This window comes from Amblyomma maculatum, chromosome 6 (assembly GCF_055883805.1).
Source record: "Amblyomma maculatum isolate TAMU_Amacu chromosome 6, ASM5588380v1, whole genome shotgun sequence".
NCBI classification, from domain to species: domain Eukaryota; kingdom Metazoa; phylum Arthropoda; class Arachnida; order Ixodida; family Ixodidae; genus Amblyomma; species Amblyomma maculatum.
In genome coordinates, this window is record NC_139349.1 from 158425979 (window position 1) to 158448844 (window position 22866).

Genomic DNA, 22866 nt, shown 5'->3' on the forward strand with positions numbered 1-22866 from the left:
AAAGAGGGGCGTTCTACCGTCGGAAGCAAAGCAAAATAGAGGAGGCGGTTTGATCTTACTTGCATTCTGCACGGCTCTTTTCATTGCTGCCGTCCTGTAGCGAGGTCATTGCCGTTTCTTGTGAACAGCTCCTTGGAGTGAGACAGACCACGAATGGTAGGTGCTTTGTGCTTCCCGTTTTGTTTGTTGTCTTGCCTCGTAAGCTAATTAAAAACAAACCGATATTATGCCGGTTTCTTTTGCGTTTAGTTACGACGGGGTCGATACGGAGAACAATACCTAGCATTCTACTACAACTCTGCGGCTTAGCACGACACGAAATGCACAAGACACTATTGCCATGTAAAATATGAGACCACACCAGATGTACCAAACATTGCAACCGTCTTTCGCACAAACGCAGTGAAATAGTACGAACAGTACTATTTAACAGAAATTGGTTTTGTGTGGTTGGACATCCTAAAGCGCCTCAGGTTATGAGAGACACTAACAGCAAGTGTCTGAATATATGCAATGTAAGTGCCTAGTTCTATGGGATGCATCGACTATTGTTCTAAAACCCTATTAAGTATATTTCGACCTCCATCGCCTCTCTTCTTTTAGCCGAAGCGTATGTGCGGTATTTTAGCCTTTTTCAATAGGGCTCCGTCCTAATCATGCATGCTCAGCATGCGCGAGTAAAAATGGTTCCGATGAGAATGGCAATGAAAAGTTCCTGCAGTGAATTACTCCAATAGAAGTAGATGCACACTGCAAATGAGTCGGAAGCAGCTATGCTGAAATTTGGAAGTACTTTAATGCTGCCTTGTGGAAACCGAATGGTTCCTTCTTAACGGCTATACTGGGTGCCAATAGCGCTGAAACGAAACAGGGTTTTGTAATAGAAGTAGCAACTTAAGGATGGGAAATATTTCATGTTCGCGCGTCAACTGACCTCAGAAGTTAACCTTCCAAGTGAGTACGGGCAAATTTCAATTAGGCAATCAGGCTGGGGTGCACCAGAAGTGATGAAAGTGGTGAGACTCAGTTTTTATTAAATGATAACTTCTTGCGAATGACTGACGAAAGAAAACTTACCAGAGTCAAGCACCAAATAAACCTGTTCTTTCTGGGTTAATTTCGTAAACGAGCCCAAAAGGTCAGGGAGGTAAAAACGATACTGGTAAAAAACTAATTATTGATTATGCAGTGATGGTCATTAAAATATATGCCACGTTAATGGCTGGTACGCACTCAGGGTCTGCTTGACGACCTCGATTTTCCCGATTAAACTTGAGCTGGTCATTTTAGCAGCGCCTGTGAAACAATGCTCTAAATAAACTAGCTACATAATGACAATTCTTGCACATAAAAGATATGAACAGTGCCATTTTTTGAGTAACTTAATTTCCTTTAGTAAGCATTCTGGCGTATGAAAGCTGACCAAGTAATGCAGACTTTCAATATTGTTACCGGTGGAAAACCCCACCCATCCACCCATTTCGTCTTTCTCTTGCTGAATGTCAGCATGTGACACCAGATAACATTACCCCTCCGTAAAAGCGCAGTCCCGGTGCGTTGGTGAACGAAGCTAGGCGTGAATCATACGGCTTGAGGCATGTCACATGCACAATGTCGGAGGCAAGGGGTGCAGAAGAATTCGCGTTCCGAGGTGCGATTTCGTATGTGACTTCGGTGACTCGGCGCAAGATACGGTAAGGGCCTGCGTAGCATAGGCGTCGTTCACCTGGAAGGATGGGGGCCAATGCAGAACGAGATAGCTGGGAGCGTAGTGCGAATCGCGATTGCGGCTGTTGTAATGGCAAGCCTGGGGGCCTTGAGAGCGTAAGTACTGGTGGCGGTGTCAGTAGCCGGTAGGGATATGTCGAAGGAGAGTAATGGGTGTCGGCCAAAGAGCCGATTAAAGGGAGAGTAGCCAGCGCTATCTTGACGAGAAGAGATGTAGGTAAATGTTACAAACGGTAGATTAATGTCCTAATCCCCGTGGTCGTCAGAGACATACATTGACATGTCTGTGAACGTATGGTCGAGGCGTTCTGTGAGGCCTTTGGTCTGAGGATGATAGGCGGTGGTGAATTTGTGGCGGACGGTGCACAGACGAATTTCGTCAACCACACTGGAGAGGAAGCAGCGACCACGATCCGTGAGTAATTCACGAAATGCACCATGATGGAGTACTACGTCGTGGAGAAGGAAATCAGAGACGAATGTAGCGCACCTGGTCGGATGGCGCGGGTAATGGCGTAGCGCGTAGGATAATCGGTCGCCACGGCAATACATTTGTTGCCTGAGGTGGAGGCTGGAAAGGGTCAAAGCAATGCAACACCAACACGGAAAAATGGGCTAGTCGAAATGGAGATGGGCTGCAGGCGTCCAGATGGCAATGTTTCTTCCAGCGCTGCCACAGCTCACATGCGGCCACATAAATCTGGACAGAGCAGATACCCGGCCAATAGAAACGTCGGCGCACGCTGTCATACGTGCGGGTCACACAATATACGTTCCGATATGCACATGCCTGCTTCTCATTCATGTGACCATGCTGTTTGACTTGTTGCCTATTGGTAAGCCATGTGTCGCACTCCTTTGCGCAGGTGATGCAAATCCTCAGGACAGTTGAATTTCTGCTGGCCATTGTGTCGTTGTGTTCTGCCCAAGGAGCCGGTAAGTATGAACACAGAACTTCTCACTGGCAGCACACTGTTATCTAGCGCATTAGATATGTAGACTGAGATATAGGAGTTATACGGGGACTCGTAGAAGTATTTAGATGCAGTGTGCCATTCTTAGGCACATTCAAACCAACAAAGTGATGCATATTTCTTTTAAACGTTTTTCTGAACCCCTGTGCTTCTGCTTAGTGTGAATATCGTATAGATTAGACTTTCAATCTTCGTTCAGTAACTACAACGTTTCGTCATTAAAATGTCACTGTTTACAAGAATAAGCTTGAAGTAATATTATGAACGACCTCCTAGACTATGTATTATTACATTAATTTTTTGTGAAGAGGTGAATTCATGATAAATTACAACAGCGTATAGACGCGAGCTAAGCAGTTAAAGCAATTTGAATCGTTAAATGGAAATTATAATTTCACCACTCCATTTACAGCATTACGGTAAGGCTTAGGAGCAACCTAACTGACTTGAAAAGTACATAGGAAGCGTGTTGATTGCCATAATGTTAGAATGTGCGAGCTACACATTGAAGTAAGTACCAATCTCCATTCGGCCACTGTAGTATAAAACGGTTGAAAATTTTCCAGAAGTGTAGTCTTATACATCCCTTCCAAATAGCGCATACACTTCTGCAAGCAGAGCACTCATAGGTCCAGCCTGGCTAAAACTGTGTTTTGTTTTGCATAGAATGAAGTGGTTAGGAATACTTAAATATTCAGCTTAGTGTGAATATCGTCATATTAATGTCGGTCGGCATATTGAATGAAGTTAATATAGGCCACTGGTCAACTCGCCATTCTAGGTTTACACTGCGTTTAAACCCCGCTTTGAAAATGTGGTACCAGAAAAACTGATTTGGGATTTTTTTAACCCACCCTCATTATAATGCTACTAGAGACCAAGTTATCTCGAAGGTGTTCCCTACGTGTTAAGAAATATAATAATAAATAAACAGGTATCATTCACAGTACGGCACTACGAAACATTTTAGCGTGCAAGTAGTCGTGCGCGGGCGTAAAATGTTATCTTGTATTGAATCTAAATAACTGAGTTTTAGGCTTTGAAATAAACATCTACGTCCGTATTCCAAGTTTACATCGTTTTCGAAAGTGTCGCTATATCCTTGACTACATCTTATTGTTGGAAACACTGGAACCAGGAGTGGTAGTCACTTCCGGTTCTGGCGTTTCCACCAATCATATCACTGAAATTATGGAGATAGCGAGATTTTCGATAACGAGGCAATCTTGGAATACAGACCATGGTTGAGATTCTGCCGTATCACTTGCAATAATTTCTTATAATTCTTTGCCTGCAGAAGTGTGCAAGCTTTCACTGCACGAAGTCAGGTGCAACAAACCCGTGTTGCGGAGCTTTTTTAACGTGACATCTGGCTTTTGTGAGTCGTTCAGGGGCTGCGACGGCAGTGGAAACAACTTCGCCACCTTCAAGGACTGCTATGACGAGTGTGAGAGTAAGTGTGATTGGCCGTTACAGAATTGGCAACGTTACTAGTAGAGATATTTTTTTAAACTAATATTTTCTAGCGATGAAATTTATTATGGTGATGTATTCAATGCTATCGTCCTGGTGCAACATTTTTATGCGCAGTTCAAGTTGAAAATGTGTAGGGAGTGAGCACAGCTTAATGTTCTGAATCCAAGAGGCATCTTCGAGTAGTACTACCAGCAACTTTTCATTTTGTAATTTTCATTCTTTACTCTGCTCTGGATACCTCAAATATGAGGGAAAACTGTAGCATGTAGAGAAAGCATGTAGAGAAAACGTTTGCTCAAAATACACCTATACCGTCTAGGTTATGTGACTTCTCAAGACGTTTTTCATGATTACTGCTATTGGACATATTAGGATAATATTGACATAATTAAAATAACAGAATAACTGAATAGTAAGTAACAGAATAGTAAGAATAGTAAGTAAAAGCGCTGAAACGAAAATTTCGGCCCTAGTGAACAATATCATTGATACTGAGGAAGGAATTACTAGCTAATTAATACGGAATGTATTTGTCGCTCACCATTGTGTTTTAGTGCTCAGGTAACGTTCACATCTCTGCTTTTAATCATAGTAGGCTTAGAAATCCCTGCACACGAAGCGTAAAATTAGCTACACGTTCTCCTGATTTTTCGCATAATCACAAAAAGCAACGTCCACGAAAACTGCGAGATCCGTTTCTTTTACTCAGTTTCATGCAAGAGTAAAAAGAGATCGAGAAACACTTGCAGACCCATGTCGGACCCCCTTGGAGGGTGGTCGCTGCTCGCACGGAGTCAATGGGCGCTACTACTACAATTTGAAGACAGGACGATGTGAGGTAACCCAGTACGGGTTCTGTGAAGGAGCCTGGGACAGCTTCCTTCAACTCGAAGCTTGCAAGACTCGCTGCGAAGGTAAGGCGGCCTAGGATTTCGTTGACAGCTTGCAAGGCGCGGAGCAATCAGAATGAAATACAAACAACCCAGCATAAGGAAAGGGGGCGTGCACTGTTCACAAGAAGACGGATGTCTACTCATTGTTGGTAAGAAAATAGTGCTGAAAGTGTCATCAAAGACAAAACAGTTTCCTCGAGATCAAACCTTTTCATTTGCTAAATCCCTAAGGCATGTGCACAATGCTCGCGGAGCACCAATGAAGCATAAACAGCAGTAAAATTTCAATTTATTATCCCTTATGTCTCTACATTTAAGCATTGCGTTGTAAGTTTTAGCGAGAATGTGTTTCACGTTGTACTGCAACTCTCTGCGGAGAATACAAATACTCGTCACGGTGTAGGGTCTTACTGTTTACATCAGAATTTTAGACATCGCATATATATAAACCTCAACCAACCAATCATCCAACCAATCCATCGATTGATAGTAAGTGAATACATAAATGTTATCAAAGAATCGATCAATGTTTAGTTATTGTGTATTGTACGAACTGCTTAAGTTTCGGCAACTTAGCGTGTTTTATTTCATTCTATTTTATTCGTCCTCTCTTCAGCGCAGACGGAATTATCCCATTAAGGGAGGCCCAGTAACTCACAATGCAGATGGTGACAGCGATGCCTAAAACACACACACACAACTGTCTTGCAGTTGCGTCAGAATAGTGGTTCGAATACTGGTCTTTTTCCCCTTGAACAGCTCCGACCCTGGCAGTCATATAATGGGAGCTGAAGTAGGCCAAAAAGGAAAAGCCTGTGCTGTGCCATGAATTTCTAGTAGGCGGCTTGTTGATGATAGGATGTCACCTAAATACCCAAGAAGAATAGCGCGGGAAACCAAAACAACCTGTCCCATGCAAAGCATAAAACAAAAGGAGAGAATAAGGCAGGAACGAAGTAGAGATGACACATTTACGTGCTCCTTCTCCCTTGCATACGACTTCCTTTTCATCTTCACAACAGACGTATGCTCACGAACTCTGGACCCAGGACCCTGCAACGTCAACTTTCCCCGGTAGGTTTCCAAAACTCCCTAGGCCATTTTTTTTACCACGCAATTCTTAACAATTATTGAAACCACTAGAGGATTATAGTTTATGATGAATACGAGGGCGCGAACGGAACGTAGACACAGAGAAGAATACAACAGGAGAAGCGCCGTTTCACAACTGGTTTACTGGAAAAAAAACGAACTATCAAAAATGAACAGGTATCTATATAATCGACAACATATACGGTCAGTTAGCAATTCAAGAAGAGAACAATTTCAAAATCTTCGCAGATGTTTTATTTTCCTCTTGGATAGAGAAGCCGAAGGCTTGATTACGCACTTAGCATGCGATGCGATGTAGAACGCTTCCATCACCTCTCTGGTTCTTTCCTGAAGAAGACGAACAAGGACCAGTATATCTTCATAGATAGGGCTGCAATTTTTGCACTCTCGCGGGTGTTCAGTCACCTCTGAAGAACTATCATTTTTTGTTCTCGAAGATGGTTATTGAAACCCCGCCCGGTTGGTTCTATGTGTGCCAAACCGTAGAGAAAAGGAATTTTGTAAACCACACCCAATTCGCTACGCACAAGCCTTGCTCTATCTTTAGTTTGCAGGAGCGGGAACCATTGGCTGCATTTTCAGCCTTTCATTGCACAAGATGACATAGTCTTCCTAAATTCAAGGGGGCGGATAGGGCTATTCCTACATCATATCTTTCTGCGACGTGTTGTAACCTATGTGACGGGCGATGGATGTATGGAATAACCAGTGCGCTTCTTCAAGTTCTCTAGAGTGGGTGATACGCAGCCTTTATTTAACCCATTTCAATAACTTCATGCATGACAGGAAAATGACATTATTGTGGTAACCTGCATTTAACATTCTGGTAACTTCAGTAGTGAAGCTATCTGGGAGAAGATGTGAGCAAGAGTTTGCAAGGCTGGATCTGAGACATGAAACAGCTATTACTTTTTTAACTAGTTTCGAATTTTGTGATCTATAACTGAGCAGTGGTTTTTTTACCTAGGACAATACTGCCAACATACATGTTTGCGAATGAAGTGCAGCTTTAGATCAAGAAACTGTAGCTTGTTTTCTTTAGGAACCTCTAAGGTGAATTTGAGCCGTGAGCCACACTCTTTGAAGATTTTGAATATGTGTTTTCGAAGACGGATATTCAAACATCGCTTGGTTTGTCCTATGTGTGCCAAACCACAGAGAAACTCTCTCTATCAATTAAAACCACAAAATCATCAACATAATGAAAGATACCTTTGTGTAAACCATCAAACCTCTTGCTATGTACACGATCCACATTGCTAAAAAACAAATACTACTCTAAATAGGTGCAACAGGCGACCCGATGCTAATGCCCGACTTCTGTAGATATATCTTGTCTCTACAACCAACAATTGTGGAACTCTGGTACACAGTCAAAAGTTTAAAAGCCCTTCCAATGGGACACCCGATTCATTTACAAACTTCATTTCATCATTATCTTGCGTTATGCATGACTTCACGGAATACAAAAACCGATTGTGTGGTTAGGAGTAATACATGTATTCTATGTCTGTGCTAAATGCATACACTGTGCCGGGATTGTGGTTTTTCAGAAAGGTGACAATAGAATCCGAATGTAGAACACCAAAAGGATCAATGTGAACCAAATTTGATAGGTGCTTCTGTAAATAGACGGCCACATGATTCTGCCAAGTTCCCCGTTCAGACCTTATGGCACGGAACGGAATGTCAGGCTTGCGTGTTTTGGCTGAAAAGAAAACTTGAAGTTGGTCAAGTTTGGCCGCGCTTACAGAATGGTGCAACGTTTGCAGACTCAAATCTAGGAGGATTTCCAGGGCTTGTTCTTTACCTTAAGGCGCCTGAACACACACTTCCTTGAAGTTCTTTTAAACTGCAGCGAGCGCCTTGATGTTATATGTGCCTTTTGGTACTATGGTAAAACGCCTTCCTTATTTGATACTAGAATCCTTTGATTGTTTTGCACTAACGATTTTGCCACTGGTCCCATACAGAAGCACTGATCGAATTTGGTCCACATTGATACTTTTGGTGTTCCAAATTCTGATTCATTGTCACCGTTCGGAAATACATTTCAACAGAGTTGAAATTTGGGTCATTTAGTACATGTTCTTGAAAAAAAAACCAGGCACATGTGTATACCTTCAGCCTAGACATAGAAGACATGTATTACTCCCTACAGTACGACCGGCTTTTGTCTTCCGTGAAGTCGTGCATAACGGAGGATAATGATGAAATGAAGTTTGTAACTGAATCCGGTGTCTCGTTGAAAGGGTATTTAGAACTGTTGACTGCGTACCTGAGCGTTGGCAAAGTTGTCCTAGATCAAAAACACCACTGCTCAGTTATAGCTTACAACATTCGAAACTAGTTAAAAACGAAATAGCTGTTTTTGTCTCAGATCCAGCATTGCAAAATCTTGCCCGCGTGTTTTCTCTGATAGCTTCACTGGCCAAATTTCTAGATTGTTAATTGCAGGTTACGCCAACAATGTCGTTTCCGAGTCATGCATGAAGTTTTCGAAGTGGGTCAAAGGCTGCATATCACCTGCTCAAATGAACTTGAAGAAGCGTGCTGTCATTCCATACATCCATCGCCTGCCACATCAGTTAAAACACGTCGCAAAAAGATATGATGTAGGAATAGACCTAACCGCCCCCTTGAATTTAAGAAGATTATGTCATCTTGTGCAAAGAAAGGCAGAAAATGTAGCCAGTGTTTCGCGCTCCTGAAAATAAAAACATAGAGAAAGATTTGTGCGTTGCGAATCGGGTGTGATTTACAAAATTCTTTTTCTCTGCGGTTTGGCATACATAAGACAAACCGGGCGGGGTTTCAATAACCGTCTTCGAGAATACAAAAATGGTAGTTCTTCAGAGGTGAGTGAACACCTGCGAGAGTGTAATAATTGCAACCCTATCTATGAAGATACACAGGTCCTGTTTCGTCATCTTCAGCAAAGAACCAGATAGGTGATGGAAGCGTTCTACATCACCTCGTATGCTAAGTGCGTAATCAAGCCTTCGGTTTCACTATCCAAGAGAGAAATAGAATATCTGTAAGATTTTGAAATTGTTGTCTTCTTGAATTGCTATATGACCGTATCTGTTGTCGATTAGATACCTGTTCATTTTTAAGAGTTCGCTTTTTTTTCCCAATAAACCAGCTTTGAAACGGCGCTTGTCCAGTTGCGTTCTTCTATGTGCCTACGTTCCGTTTGCGCCCTCTTATTCATCATGAACAGCTTTCAACTAGCCCAACTTTTAATTCTATCAATATAGTTTCTTTTTATATTCATTATTATCTCATTGTAAGGGAAGTCCCTTTCGGGTATTTTAAAGGAACAGCAGGTGAGGTACCTGATCTAATTTATTTCTTCATATTTGGCTTTTAGTGCGCTCATATGGACACCACAATCGAGCTATAACGTTTTAAACAGTTCTTTTATCTGAATCCTGATCGGCTCAGCGTATAGTGACGTCAGTTCATGTTTCGTGCTTCGGGTAAATCAAACAGTGCTTTCGGACGGTATTTCGCTCTAAAAAGGTAAACTTTCGGATGATTTTTTGTGCGAAAGCACCAATTCATATGGTTAAACCCAACCAAGAATACTGTGGCTTGTATATGCCACAATATGCCACGCGGAATTTAGGCCCATCCAGAAGGAAAAGAGGATTCCAGGGCTACACGCTACTTCTAGGAGTCTTCTCTCTCACCCCCTAGCCTTTCTCGTTGCAGTTCGTGTTGAAAAATGTGTAATGCATTCGAGAATCACTGAGTGCTCTGACATGCAGTTATCGGCTCAAAGTCATATTATGTGTTAGGCTCTTTACGGTAGTTTCTATCATCATATTTATGTTGCGTTTTTAGCTTTATTTTGTTTTTGTTCCCCACTATTAGTCCCTGTCGCGAGGTGACGTAAACCATACTGGGGTGACACCAAAGTAGACGTGCCATAATGTCACTTTTATAGAACAGCCCAACGTACCCCATTAGCGAACGATAACCAGGCAACAAAAATTATTTTTCAGCTCACGGCACCCTTATTCAGAAACAAAAAGACAGGAAAAGTGCGGAAAAGACTTCTCTTTGCCTTGTACAAATCCATAGCTTAATTTGTGCCATAAGTTCACCACTGCTTGAGTGCAAAAGAGAAACAATGTTGCCTGGTTGTTTTTGGCAAATATATTGCAAGTCGCACTACAGGAACAGTGTAGAGGATGACCAATCTTAAAGACCGATGACGTATTTGCTCTTCATAATGAACTGTTTCGGAGCTATTTTAATTTTAATAAATGAGGCCGTGTTATTGTTGTTCTTTGTTGTTAAGCTTCCGGGCTATATGCATTGGATAGCGGTGGCGCCGCGTTCAAGCCGACAGTGTCTGCGAATGGTCGTCTCCTTTCCCACGTAACCTCTTCTTTTGCTGTCGTCACGGTTGACATCCCAATAAAGCGAAATGAGACAAAAAATTACAAAATGTGGCTGGAATGCTCCTCGCAAGCAACTCGCTATTCTCTAGTACTCAGTCGTGAAAGAGGTTAGAGCTAGACGGGGTACCCTCTGCCGAAAATAACTTTGTAGCAAGGTTTGTTTATCAGCCACATATTGGAGTTCTTTGACAAACCTCCTGCTATAAAGATATGTAAGGTAAGGAGAACCTATGTCTTCGGTTTTCGGGATATTTTGCTTTAAAGGCGATTCCAGAGGACTAGACTATACAGCTGAGGAGCAAACCCATTTCTTCGTTGCTTAGGCAAGCACGGTACAGTTTTCTAATATTGTAACTTGAGAAGCAGTGCCTCAACCCACCTCTCACTCCTGGACTTTTTACGTGGCTTATTTGTTTGCCACTGGGAACCCGCCTGCAGACGAATCGCACCCGAAGAATTACAATTCCATTTCGAAAACTGTCACCTAATATCTGTGTCTGTAACTGAGCCTATTGGAAACAAATCGAAGTAATCAAGAGGGATTTCCGCTCCAAATCTGTGCAAAGGTTTCCTTTAGTTGGCTGCTGAGCTTTAAATCCGTTCCAAAGCATGCACACGGCAGACTAATGCATGTCGTAGACGTGGCTCCAAATAGAGCATATTTATTACTAATATTTCTGTATTGTTTTGCTCCCAATAAAATGTGAGTAACAATTTTTTTTCCAACATTTCTTTGAAGTTTGTGGCCAAAATGGCGGCGTTTCTACTACGACCAAGAGAAGGACCAATGCCTCCCTTTCATCTACAGCGGCTGCAAGGGAAACGGCAATCGGTTTCATACCATTGCCATGTGCGAACAGCAGTGTCGTCGTAAGTCAGCTTTATAAAAACACCAGTTTCTTAGCCCTCAAGAAACCTAAACCCTGTGTTGGCAAAATCATCCCGTTAGCTATAATCACGATGCATCGCTCTAGTCCATGGGAGTGCCTGTACCCTAATAAAGTCGAGGAACCTGACTATCTTGGGTTAGCTAACAGAAATATGATTGTTCAGTATTCTACTCTGCAACTGGAGTGTGACCAATGGCTAGGACACCTATAAATAAGAACGGTACTTACCTATACTGACTGGCTATGCTAGTTCTTAATATATCATATGAGTTATTGTATGACCCATCCCCTCATTTCCTAGACAAAGATTTAAGAGTTAGTCTAAAACTATACCGGCTCCATATCCTGCACTAGGTTCTGCTATGGCAAGCCCGACACTTTCTTTATTTACTTTTCTTATCTATAATTTACTGCCAATCTATGTAGTGATTGGCTGTCCATAAAATCTGCTATATTTCGATAAGAGGCCACTTGGAACCAGTGCGGCTAAAAATATGTACGGCAAGGTACAAATGTGAAATAGTATTTTCTAAAATACGCTACAAGAAGCGGATGTCCCGGCAGTGTTTCTTGTCCCGATGACGCCGTAATCAGACACATATCTCCCTATGGTGAAGAAGTGTATTGAAAATACTTTATTGCTTCTATTATACTTGCCAAGCCATCAGCCTAAGATTCATGGCTGCCTGTATTTGTCACATTTAAGCATGGTATATAATCCTTTTATTACGTGTTTCTCTGAACACTCCGTCGTCTCTGTGTTTCAAACTTTTCTTTTGCGCCATCTCTTTTTCAGGGCGTTCCGAAAACACCACATAGGCACCAGAAGTATACATTCACCGAGGGTACATCAGAAAAATCTACTCAGATCTGGTTCAGTGGGGTGCTCGCGTGTAGCTTCAACAGTTTTTTCTATACAAATTATGCTGAAGTATTTAGATTTCACGTTATTTCTGGCCGAAGAGATCAACTGTGGACGCGAAAAAAAAAACTATGATGCAATCATGGATGCCCAATTGTATCTACGGAAACAGCCTTTCATATGTCCCGATGTGGTTTAAAAAACGAAATGAATTAGTATGTTAGCACATGTGATAACGCGCATTGTTTCCAAGGTGAACGCAAAATAAAATTCGTTCTAAGCTCTAAGATCAAAGCTCCACATATGGTGAAGGGGAACTTAACGTTGAGGGGTAAAAAGAACAGAGCATATTTTTAAACAACTTGTTCGTGCTGTGATAAAAATTACTTTAGAATTGGAAGCGTGCTCTTGAATTTAGAGCTTATGACTGTAATCGGGCATGGGCTACACTATCACGCATAAACATATGAATTGCGCATATATTATCAGTTTCATATCCCTTTTCTCTACACAACATCACCTCTGCCTCGCGGCGCATCTTCAAACAACCGCGAGAAATGGTTTACTGTCTATTTTATGATGTGCCAATTGTTCCTTGGAAACAATGAATGCTAGACTGTCATAGCTTGTTGACTGCCAACCTTCTTTTCAGAAGGTTTTCAGCCTAATGTCATGCAAAACAATTAATTTAACGCTCTCTGAAAGAATCAAAGAATAAAATAACAAATGTTGACCTAAATAAAAAGCACTGCCACTGAAATCCTTTAGATTGACAATCCTGCATATCATCGATACTGAAAGCAAGCGACCACTCTTTATCACAGGAAGTGCCTGTGGTTATAATAATGTGCAAAGAATATTTGGTCGGAAATGAACGCAGTATAAGCCCAGTTCCCTAGCGCAATGCATTCCTGCTCCTGCATTTGTGAACTAGTGACTACCTCCGTCAAAAAAGAATCTATTCGCATTGACTTCCATTTTGTCCTTCACGGTAACAGTGAGGCACGACTTTGTGGCAAAAATCTGTCTGACAAACCGCACGTGTAAATTCGGGTTGGAAGACAGTTATTTTGCTCAAGACCGGCATGTTTCAAGATGGGACTGAGAATTAATGGCTCAAACTGTATGTTTGGGAAATACTTCGGCTGAAGGCACTATGGTAAACGTTTTTCTATGATTCAGCTGTCTTCGTTTAGTGTCCGCGCGCCAACTCTAAAACAGAATTAAAAGCTTTGCATCCTACTGAAGCCATATATTAAGCCCGAAACATGGGACGAATAAGGACCAGAAACACAGCGCTGCCTGGCGACTGATTAGTGATTGTTGCGTTGTTGCGCATTCTTCCCAGAAGCAATCTGGCGCTTAAAATGCAAATCTTCAAGGATTACGCTCGCTCTTTGAGTGGTGTCAAACTGTCAAAATTACTCGGACTCACGAACGAAAAAATCCTTTGGGGTCGTAGTTACACCGCGAAGGGGTTTCATGTGCCAGCCTACGCTCTGTTTCGGCGTTCCCGCAGCGAGACGGCATATCTCTAAAGTGGAGGGTGGCTTTGGGGGCGCATTTGGGGTGGTGCTTCTAAAGTGTAGATGTAAGGTCGGTCGAGGATTGGTAATGGTGACTTTTTTGTGGTGGGGAGTGGGCATTGGCCTGCAGGCGCAAGATAGAAATTTAACAGTGTGTTCAGATGTGCACCCATCACCGGGAGCTTGAACTGGAAGGCGCTTCCACGCACACATAGAAAGCGGGTTTTTTGACGAAAAAATCCCCGAGTTGAACACGTTTCAAAAGGCAATACGGGATCTAATTCACACATCGCAGCTTTCAGGGCAGATGCTAGCTGCATTCCGGCTAGCCGCATATCGATGCGGCACCTGGTAACCAGCTCTGTGCATGGTGTGCGTAAGGTAGGAGTGACAGTGCAGATACCTGTGCAGCGGATGAAAGATACTGTGCGCGCCATTAGGTGGCACAGAATGCAGTTTTTTAATAGTCTTCTCCATCCCACATGAGTCTGATCACAACAATACATGCACACCTTTAAGAAATAGTAACACACTTGGCCCCTTCATTACAAACTGCGTTTAATTTTTTTTTGTTTTTTGAAGTGGTGCTTAATTTTATAAAGCACTGAATACCAAAAGACAGCAGCAGCTTTGTTAGCTGGGCCAGTAGTAAAACAGGCAATAACACTCAATGACCCAGCTTCGTCTTACATTTGCTAATAGCTGTGATGTTTGTAAATATTGTGTTGTTTTACAGATGGAAGGTTTGTTTTTCTAAGCGGTGGTGGTGGTCGTAAAGTAGGCAGCCTACTATTGAAAAACCCAGGTGCAGATGCTGCCCTGTGGCATTTGTCGAGGTCAGCCAGAATCTTGGATTTCATTCGGCAGTCCTTCACCTGTCCCCTGTCTAACAAGTAGCGCAGTATTCCCCTTTATGATCAGTCAGCTGGCCCCCGTTTTAGCATTGTCGGCAGTAGCGCTAGAAGGAAGGTATAGGTGTAAGTTATGAGCAGGGAACAAAGCAGATCAAAGTCTAGTCACCACCCGTGGCATCCGTGTCAAATGGCTGTAAAAGGATGATGTCATTACTCATTAGGGGTTAGAGATTGTAGGCTGCCATCAGCTTGAGTGGGCTAGGTGAGTTGTCCTGCTACACTCTGAGAAAAAAAACCAGCTGAAGTGGACAGTAACGTCCACTTTGGTCCTCAAATCTGGCCATAACTCCACGAGAAGAGCAACTGCGGCGAGAAGCGTGCCGTGTGCAAATTTGGAAGATTAAAGTTAAGTCCTGGCTAGAAAAAGACTAAAAAAAGAAGGAAAGGGAAGACGAACTCCTTACTTGATCCCTGGTCTCCCTTCCCGCCTCTCGTCGCGCTTTTCAGGTGCAGATGTGTTTCTGGCTCGATGGACAAAACGGGCATATTATGTTGCTGGAATCGCATACTACGTGCTGGATTTAGCTTTTCGACGCCGGGTGTGTCGCTGGCGTTCGCGATACACTGGGAGAAGTGCTGCATGTGCGCTGGCGCCGCCCTGGTCCCAGTATCCCTTTGGAAATAGTCGGAAGTCCGGAAACTGTGAGGCGAGAAATAATGCGCTTATGAAAAATATGCTTAAAGTAAGCGCTTTTTCGCTACGAAGTCACTGACCACCTGTAAGAAAACAAAGGCAGAATCTTTTTTCAGAGTTTCCATGCTTCGGTAGGTCATTTCGAGCTTTTAGAGAGAGACCATGATAGCCGCGCCTCTGAGTCTCATGACGCACTGACGATTAACGTACAACTAAAACTGGAATTGAAAATGTGTGCTGCCATGCATAACAAAGTTCACAGCTGATCTTGAGGACACTCTAACACAATGATTACTGCTAAAATGTTCAATGCGGGCTCCAAACAGGGCTTAAGCATCAGCGAGCGTAGTCTGCACCGCAGCCAGTATAAACAGAAAGAAAAAAAATAAAACGAGGAAGAGGGTAGTTTACCGAGCGAGTGGACCATGAGAGAAAAAAAAATTGTCGACGATTAGGTTACTTCCTAATGCGACATTTAGGCGCAACTCATCAGCTGTTTCACATTTTCGATAGGTTGAGGCAAAGATTTCGAGAGATGTATGTACAATTACAGACAACGTTTTTTATTTTTCACACGTATTTCTTGAAGAAACGCTCAACTAACAGTTTTTGACTGTCATGAAGGAAGCTCTGTGGTCGGAGAAATGAAGAGAACATTTAAGTTATCAGGAGGTTGCGGGAAGCAGCACGTGGGCCTCTAGGAACGTTGCGCGGCGAAGAGATAGCAGCGACTGACTGATGCCGCTGACGCCGCTAGCAAGTGAAGAGAACGTGGCTCTCCGTTTCGGCCTCGGATACACGCACCGTGATCCGCTGTTACGAGCCGGCGCTTCGACAGCCAGAGAACACCCTCGCCGCCACGCAGGATGGGGAAGGGGGGAGGGGGGAGAGGTACCCACAGCGGCGAACGGGAGTGGCTAGAGCACGCGCAGCAGTGAGATAACACGCGCGGTCGCCGCCAAGGAGGAAGAGGGGAGCTGAGCTTCTAGTCACCATCGCTGAGCTGGTGACAACGTTTTTAGATTAGGTCAGTTGGGAAAGAGCGCGCCCGCGCCATGTAGACGGAGCGGGCCCCTCGCGTATCCCGCGCAGCGGCGGCGCTGCTGTGGCGTTAGGATTAGTTAGGATTGCCCCTTCTGATGTCGTCTGCTACGTCTCAGTGTTGAACGGCGGAAGCAAGAAGCCTGCGCATCAACGCTAAGGCCTTGAAGCAGCTGGGGTCAGCTGGCTAAATGTTATTTACGCACACAGAAATTAATTTGGTGATAGTACACAGGAAAAACAGTGCCTAAACTAGGCACCGGCCGAATTAAACAAGCTTGAACCGACTGTTGGGTGGTGGTAGCGGCTGGACCGTGCAGACGCTTTCCACGCTCCCCTCCAGCGCGGCCCTCCTAACACAAACCTTGTTAGTGATGACTTTGCATTGTGGCATCTGGTAGGACACGTCCCTACATCAGGAGAGTATATTCCGATAAGCGGCTGTGTTTTTCAACAAAACTGGCCCGCGGTTCCAACAAACTCATATTTAGCGCATGCGTTTATTTACAAAACCGACTACGACGTAAAAAGGTATCGTTAATCGCCTTTCACGATTGCGGCTACCCGTTTTATGCTATATGGCGCTGCGGTGATATGAATTAGGTCAGTAAACTTGTCTCACTGCTGGGATGTTTATAACTTTACACCGTATTTACTCTACAGATGCCTCCCGTGCGCCGACCTCTTGGCTTTTTGAGTTATTCTGAGCAGCTTGGAAAAAGGCTTCTAATTGTAGAAAACGAATGACTCGCGGTTAAGTGAAATACAAAGCACGGCTCAATACATGACAATCATAGCGTATCTTTATTTACATGCATGCTTTTATGTCCCGTGGATGTATTTATTTGTCCAAAAGGCCAGTCTACATCAACTTCACCTTCTTGCTCACGGAAGCTATTGTGCCACAAGCAGTCAGCTGTTTGCAAGCATCCTTTGCTGCAAAGTGCATTCGCAGGACTACATAGTATTGCAGAAGGTCTGCAGTCAGAGTGTCCCTGTGAGTGCAGCACCCGACACCTAGCACACCATAGCCTTTCAGTGAATCTAGAATATCCCAGAAAGTGTCCACACAGAGGCTGTTTTCTTGCAGTAGGGCCGATATCTTGTTTTCAACACTTCTAAACATGTTGAACAGCTCCCATGAAGGATATTTAAGGCATCCTTCCTTGAACTCTCTTTCAAGAGTTAGAAAAGCTTCTGGGCATGCCGTCTGCCACGGGGTAACGTCTGCCTGCCTCCTTCATTCCTTTTCCCTGTTAGCATTTTGAATTGTCTGGATTTTGAATATATATATATATATATATATAGTGTTTTTATTGGGTTTTAGCATATATATATATATATATATATATATATATATATATATATATATATATATATAGTTTTTATTGGGTTTTAGCATATTGACACAATTATTTAAATTTGTGCATTGCATTTCTTCCAACTTAGATTTTGGTGATCAAATTGTTGGTATATTTATTAACTTCTCTAAGGCTTCTGACACAGTGATTCATTAGAAACTCGATTCTCGAACGTTGTATTAAAAATTCATCTTTGGCGAACTGGACATCTCTCTTTCTTTCTCTATACAATTATGGTGAAATCCAGTGTCGTCCCAGCCTCTTCTTGTGTGCCACAAGGACCTGCCTTAGAACATTAACAATTCTTATACTTTATATGAACGACCTGCCGAATAACGTCACATCTGAAATCCGCATGCATGCAGATGACTGTGTTGTGCATGCAGTATCTCATCCATTCCTCTGAGGATCATTGTGATCCTCAGCTGCTAATCAGCTGCTACATTTTCGTAATGATGCAAAACTTGGCAAATGCCTATCGATTTTTGTAAATCTTTAACCGCGGCATTCTCTGACAGGTCCTCGCTCTCCGTTTTTGCGTATTCAACGCATATCACTTGAAAAGGTTTTCGAATGTAAGTGTTTTGTATTATTCTCACTTCCTTACTTATCTTGGTCAAGACCTATTGATTTAGTTTGCGGTAATTAGGACTTAATAAATTTGGATATTTAAGGCGTAATTTAGCTCAAGCTTTATGTGAAGTCAAGTTATTGATGCATACAAATCGTTAATCATTCCCATACTTGATTATGATTGCATTTTATGGAATCCTCAGGCACTAACACGTTATCTCCCAGATCGTATGTCACAGTCTTATAAAGCAACCCATAAAGACGCAATCACAAGCACCTCAGGAGAGTGCACCATCGATCGACGACAAAACACACAGCAAACGAAGCAATGAACACGTGCGCCGCGACAGCGGTGACAGCGGCGATGGCCTCCCACTCAATCTCAACGCGATGGTAGCGCCACCCCTCGGATAGGATACGAGTTAGGGCCGCCTCTGGCGGGGTCTTTTCCAACTGACCCTAATCTAAAAACGTTGGCTGGTGACGAGACGGACAACGACAAGTGCGACGCCGACAACTACACAAAACGCAGGACCGCACTCTAAAAAAAAAGAAGAAAAAAAACATACAGCGCTTGTAATGCATTATATTTTGCGTTTGTCGAGCCTTTGCGCTCCTTCTTGCTCAGCATGTAAACCAGCCGAGCCCTCAGTCCTCCCAACGCTTCCCGAATATTTTATATACAAATAAGATTTATTTATAGCAGCAAAATAACGTCATCGCTACTGCGCTTCCCGGTATTGAAGATTGGTCGCACATTTTTCCTTGAAGGCTTGTGCTACAGCTCCGTGTTCAGCGAAAATTACCCTCATGGTAGCAGAGCATCACAGAAGAGCAGCAACTGTTAAATTTGCCAGTGATGTCAAACTCCACATATCTTAATGTTACCCATACTGTCCACCTTTCTATGGTCAGTCGTATTTACGCACGTGTGTCGACCATCATCATCATCATCAGCCTGACTGTACCCACTGCAGGGCGAAGGCCTCTCCCATATTTCTCCACTTAACCCGTTTCTGTGCTAGCTGCATCCACTTGACCCCTGCGAACTTCTTAACCCCATCCGGCCACCTAACTTTCTGCCGCCCCCTGCTACGCTTTCCTTCCTTTGGAATCCAGTTTGTTACCCTAAGCGACCATCAGTTATCCTCTCTTCGCACTACATATCCTGCCCATGCCCATTTCTTCTTCTTAATTTCCACTAGAATGTCAGTAACCTGAGTTATTTCTCTGACCCACTCTGCACGCTTCCTATCTCTTAATGTTACCCCTACCATTTTTCGTTCCATAGCCCTCTGGGTTGTCCTCAACTTAAGTAGAACTCTCTTGGTTAGCCTCCACGTTTCAGCCCCATAGGTGAGTACAGGCAAGATGCAACTGTTGTATGCTTTCCTCTTGAGCGATACCGGTAAGCTGCTAGTCATAATCTGTGAGTGCTTTCCAAATGCACTCCATCCCAATCGACCGATTTACGCTTTTTGCTTAAACTGGGCCAATTGCAGGTATCACAGCTGAAATAATCGTCCGATCTTTTCGGCACCACTCGGTAGCTCGCTTCGGCGCGCCGCCACGAGTGACCGAGGAAGGCAATTTGCATCTGCCTTTTTCACCAGCATAATGCGACTGATTGACACTTCTCGCAAAAGAACTACTGGTTATCACCCTCAGAGCAATGGCATGGCAGAAACTTTTCACCATTAGATGAAAGCAGCCCTTACGGCGACCGGAGAATACAGCTGGACAAAAGCGCTCCCGCTCGACCTTCTAGGCATATGAACAACGTCGAACTCTGTCATTGACGCAGCGCTACTGAGCTAGTCTACTGAACAATGCTGCGACTACGCGGTGAATTTTTCGCATGGCCCACAGATGAAAGCCGTTCCTACTACAGACTGCGCAATCCGGCATTGCGACATCAATGGAAGCTGCGTGCAACGGCGCACCATTGGCCAGCTCCGCGACTCTTCTATTAGGGATGGGCCGCTCCGGAGCGAGCCGGATCTTCGGAGCCGCTCCTTTCAAAGAGCGGGTGAGCCATTTGGCTTCGCAAAGTCGGAGCCGGATCCGCCGGAGCACTCGGATCCGGAGCGGTCATAGCCGTCGGATCTTTCGGAGAGCTGGTTGCTGGTTCTCTCGTTCAGTGAACCTTCCCATCAAAGGCTGGTGCGACTTCCACGCCATCTATTACCGATGCGAGAAAGCAACCTCCTGCCCTTTCTCGCACGAATCGCAATAATGTCCTCGCCCTCGGTTGTCTTTTGAGCGGAGTGCGCCGTTCTTTTGAAGAGCGAGCGAGGCGCTTCTTTTGCTTTTGTACTATGGATGGAGATCTGCTAGATGGCTGGAACGGCGGTTCTTTAAAAAAAAAAAAGGTTCTCGCTCGTTTAATGAGCCTTGTCAGTTGGAGCCGGGTGAGATTTTTTAAAACGCAAATAGAAAAAAAAAACTATAGCGCCCTTCCTTGTCAGTGTCACAACCAACCCATTGCCTTCGGATCTTCCCGCGGGAACCGCGGCCACACTGCTGCTGGGGCCCGCACTTTTCTTTTTGTCTTGCAGTTTTGTTCTTTCGTTCCATGCCGACGAGTGGGGAGTGCTGTTCGAACGATTTCTCACGACACTCATCGATCGCGCATTGTTCACTGGTGCAACAACAGCGTTTGAAGACGAAGTCTTTCGTTTCTCAAAAGACAATCGAACGTGCAGTTTACTCTTTTGATCCCCCTGTGTGGGTATGTGCCATCCAATTAAAGGAGAACAACAACACCTACACTTTTGATAAAATAGCGCGTAGGACGAGGACGAAGGTAGAAGGGGACACAGAGAGCACTGACTACAACTATTATACACCTGATCGGAAGAGAAGTGAAAGAAGTCAGTGGGAGGTAAGAAGAGGAAATTAATGACCATATGCCCGTCGCGCTTGTCACACAACTGACGTTCGTGCCAAACAAAAAGCATCGCACCGTCAGAAACACGGCAGTTGCCATCTGAAATCCAATGCCTCCTTACTGATGGCGCGCGATCAAGGCGAGGTGCCGAGAAGCCAGCGTGCCGAAGCACAGCGAAAAAAAAAAAAGAGAGAGAAAATGCGAGCCAGCGTTAAAATGCTAAATGCCACTACTTGCTGTGTCGCGTGAGGGCCAAAATCGATATTACTTTTTAACCTCTAAGGGCTTATGACGAGCCCAGCTCGTCACAAGCGATCGGCACGTTTTTGCTTATGAGTTGCTGAGGTCATAACATTTCCGCAATGTTTTAAAGGGCAACTCCGGGGGTTTTTTGACATTCGAATATTGTAGTAAAACTTTTACTACAGGTTCTTATCTCCATCCTGACGCATTCTACAAAATTTGGGTGCCGTACGATAATCCGTTCAGGCGCAATACGGCTTTAAAATATGCCGTTTTCATGGCTTAAGTTGAGCGTATTTCTGCGGGCAACACTGAGTTTCTGACGTCACAAACAGTATACAGGCGTTACTGTCCACTTCCCGCGTGATTATGAAATTGTGAGGCTTATATTGAACTACCTCAGACATTTTATGCAGTGCGTCATGATTTCCATACTTGATTTTCACCATCCAACGCACGTGCGAGTGTTTTTCTAATACTGAGTGTGACGTCACCATTTCGTCAAATGTGACGTCGTTTCTGGCCGTGAAAGCAGTTTCGGTTTCGCTTTGCGGTTTTTCTTTTTTAAAAATACTTCTAATTGGAATTTTGGAAGACGGTTTTTTGTGTTGGAGTCAGGACGTGCCGAGGAATATAATTCAATTAAAAGCACAAAATGATGAAAAAACCACCGGAGTTGCCCTTTAAGGGGTTTTTGGCGAGCCCAGCTCTTGAAACGGTACTTTACCACATAAAACATAGATGGCAGCACGGGTCCTATTGTGGGCGTGTTTCTTGAATGCGATTTTGAGCACTACATGGCGGAATTCCTGCATCCCGTTTCCCGCGTTTTCTAAAACATGGCATCATGCATGCGTCGATCTGACGCGGGAGATTATTCTGCGTCGGATGATAGCGCAAGTGACAGTGATGACGATGCCGTTTTTTGTTCTTCAAGTGAAGAGGATAGTGATGACATTTTTACCTGTGTGCTACTTGAAGCGAGACTGCAATGGGAAGAACATCCGCAAGGAAACAAGGGTCTGGTGCAGGTGGTGCGAGAAGGCCCTCTGCGCCGTGCCATGCTTCGAACGCTACCACACGGATAGTGGACTCATCTAGTTTGAATGCATCTAGAAGCAATGGTGCATCTTTTGCAAGGCAGTTCTAAGCCACTTCGTACTATTTGTACTTTCAAGAATTTATTTTTTGATTTCTCAATGCTCCTCAAAGGTGTAATATATGGAGTATTGCACAAGGGGGCAGGTAATGACTAATAAAATATAATTATCTGCCAGAAACTGTTTCTGGGATTTTTTTTTGTTTCAAACACATTACTGAAGCATTTTACATAACA

The 22866-nt window shown here is 43.7% G+C and overlaps 1 protein-coding gene across 4 annotated transcripts; it reads left to right on the forward strand.

Moving 5' to 3' along the window:
- LOC146187261 (BPTI/Kunitz domain-containing protein-like) lies at positions 1 to 22768 on the forward strand. Of its 4 annotated transcripts, none has more exons than XM_084607592.1 (7): positions 3 to 156; positions 2595 to 2664; positions 4000 to 4155; positions 4928 to 5092; positions 6094 to 6145; positions 11336 to 11466; positions 22512 to 22732. In XM_084607592.1, the coding sequence occupies exons 1-7, from the start codon at positions 154 to 156 to the stop codon at positions 22616 to 22618; spliced, it is 684 nt and encodes a 227-aa protein (XP_084463718.1). In that variant the 5' UTR covers positions 3 to 153; the 3' UTR covers positions 22619 to 22732. The 4 variants fall into 4 exon arrangements, with proteins under 4 accessions (XP_084463721.1, XP_084463718.1, XP_084463719.1 ...); XM_084607593.1 differs by lacking the exon at positions 22512 to 22732 and adding an exon at positions 12283 to 12635 and having other exon boundaries at positions 5 to 156; XM_084607595.1 differs by lacking the exon at positions 4928 to 5092 and having other exon boundaries at positions 1 to 156; positions 22512 to 22768.
- The last annotated feature ends 98 nt before the right edge of the window (positions 22769 to 22866 follow it).

Bases quoted from the DNA above. Each gene is read 5' to 3' on its own strand.
- LOC146187261 (XM_084607592.1), top strand. The intron at 2,665-3,999 runs GTAAGTATGAAC...CTTTGCCTGCAG, and splicing joins GTGTTCTGCCCAAGGAGCCG to AAGTGTGCAAGCTTTCACTG. The intron at 6,146-11,335 runs GTAGGTTTCCAA...ATTTCTTTGAAG, and splicing joins TGCAACGTCAACTTTCCCCG to TTTGTGGCCAAAATGGCGGC.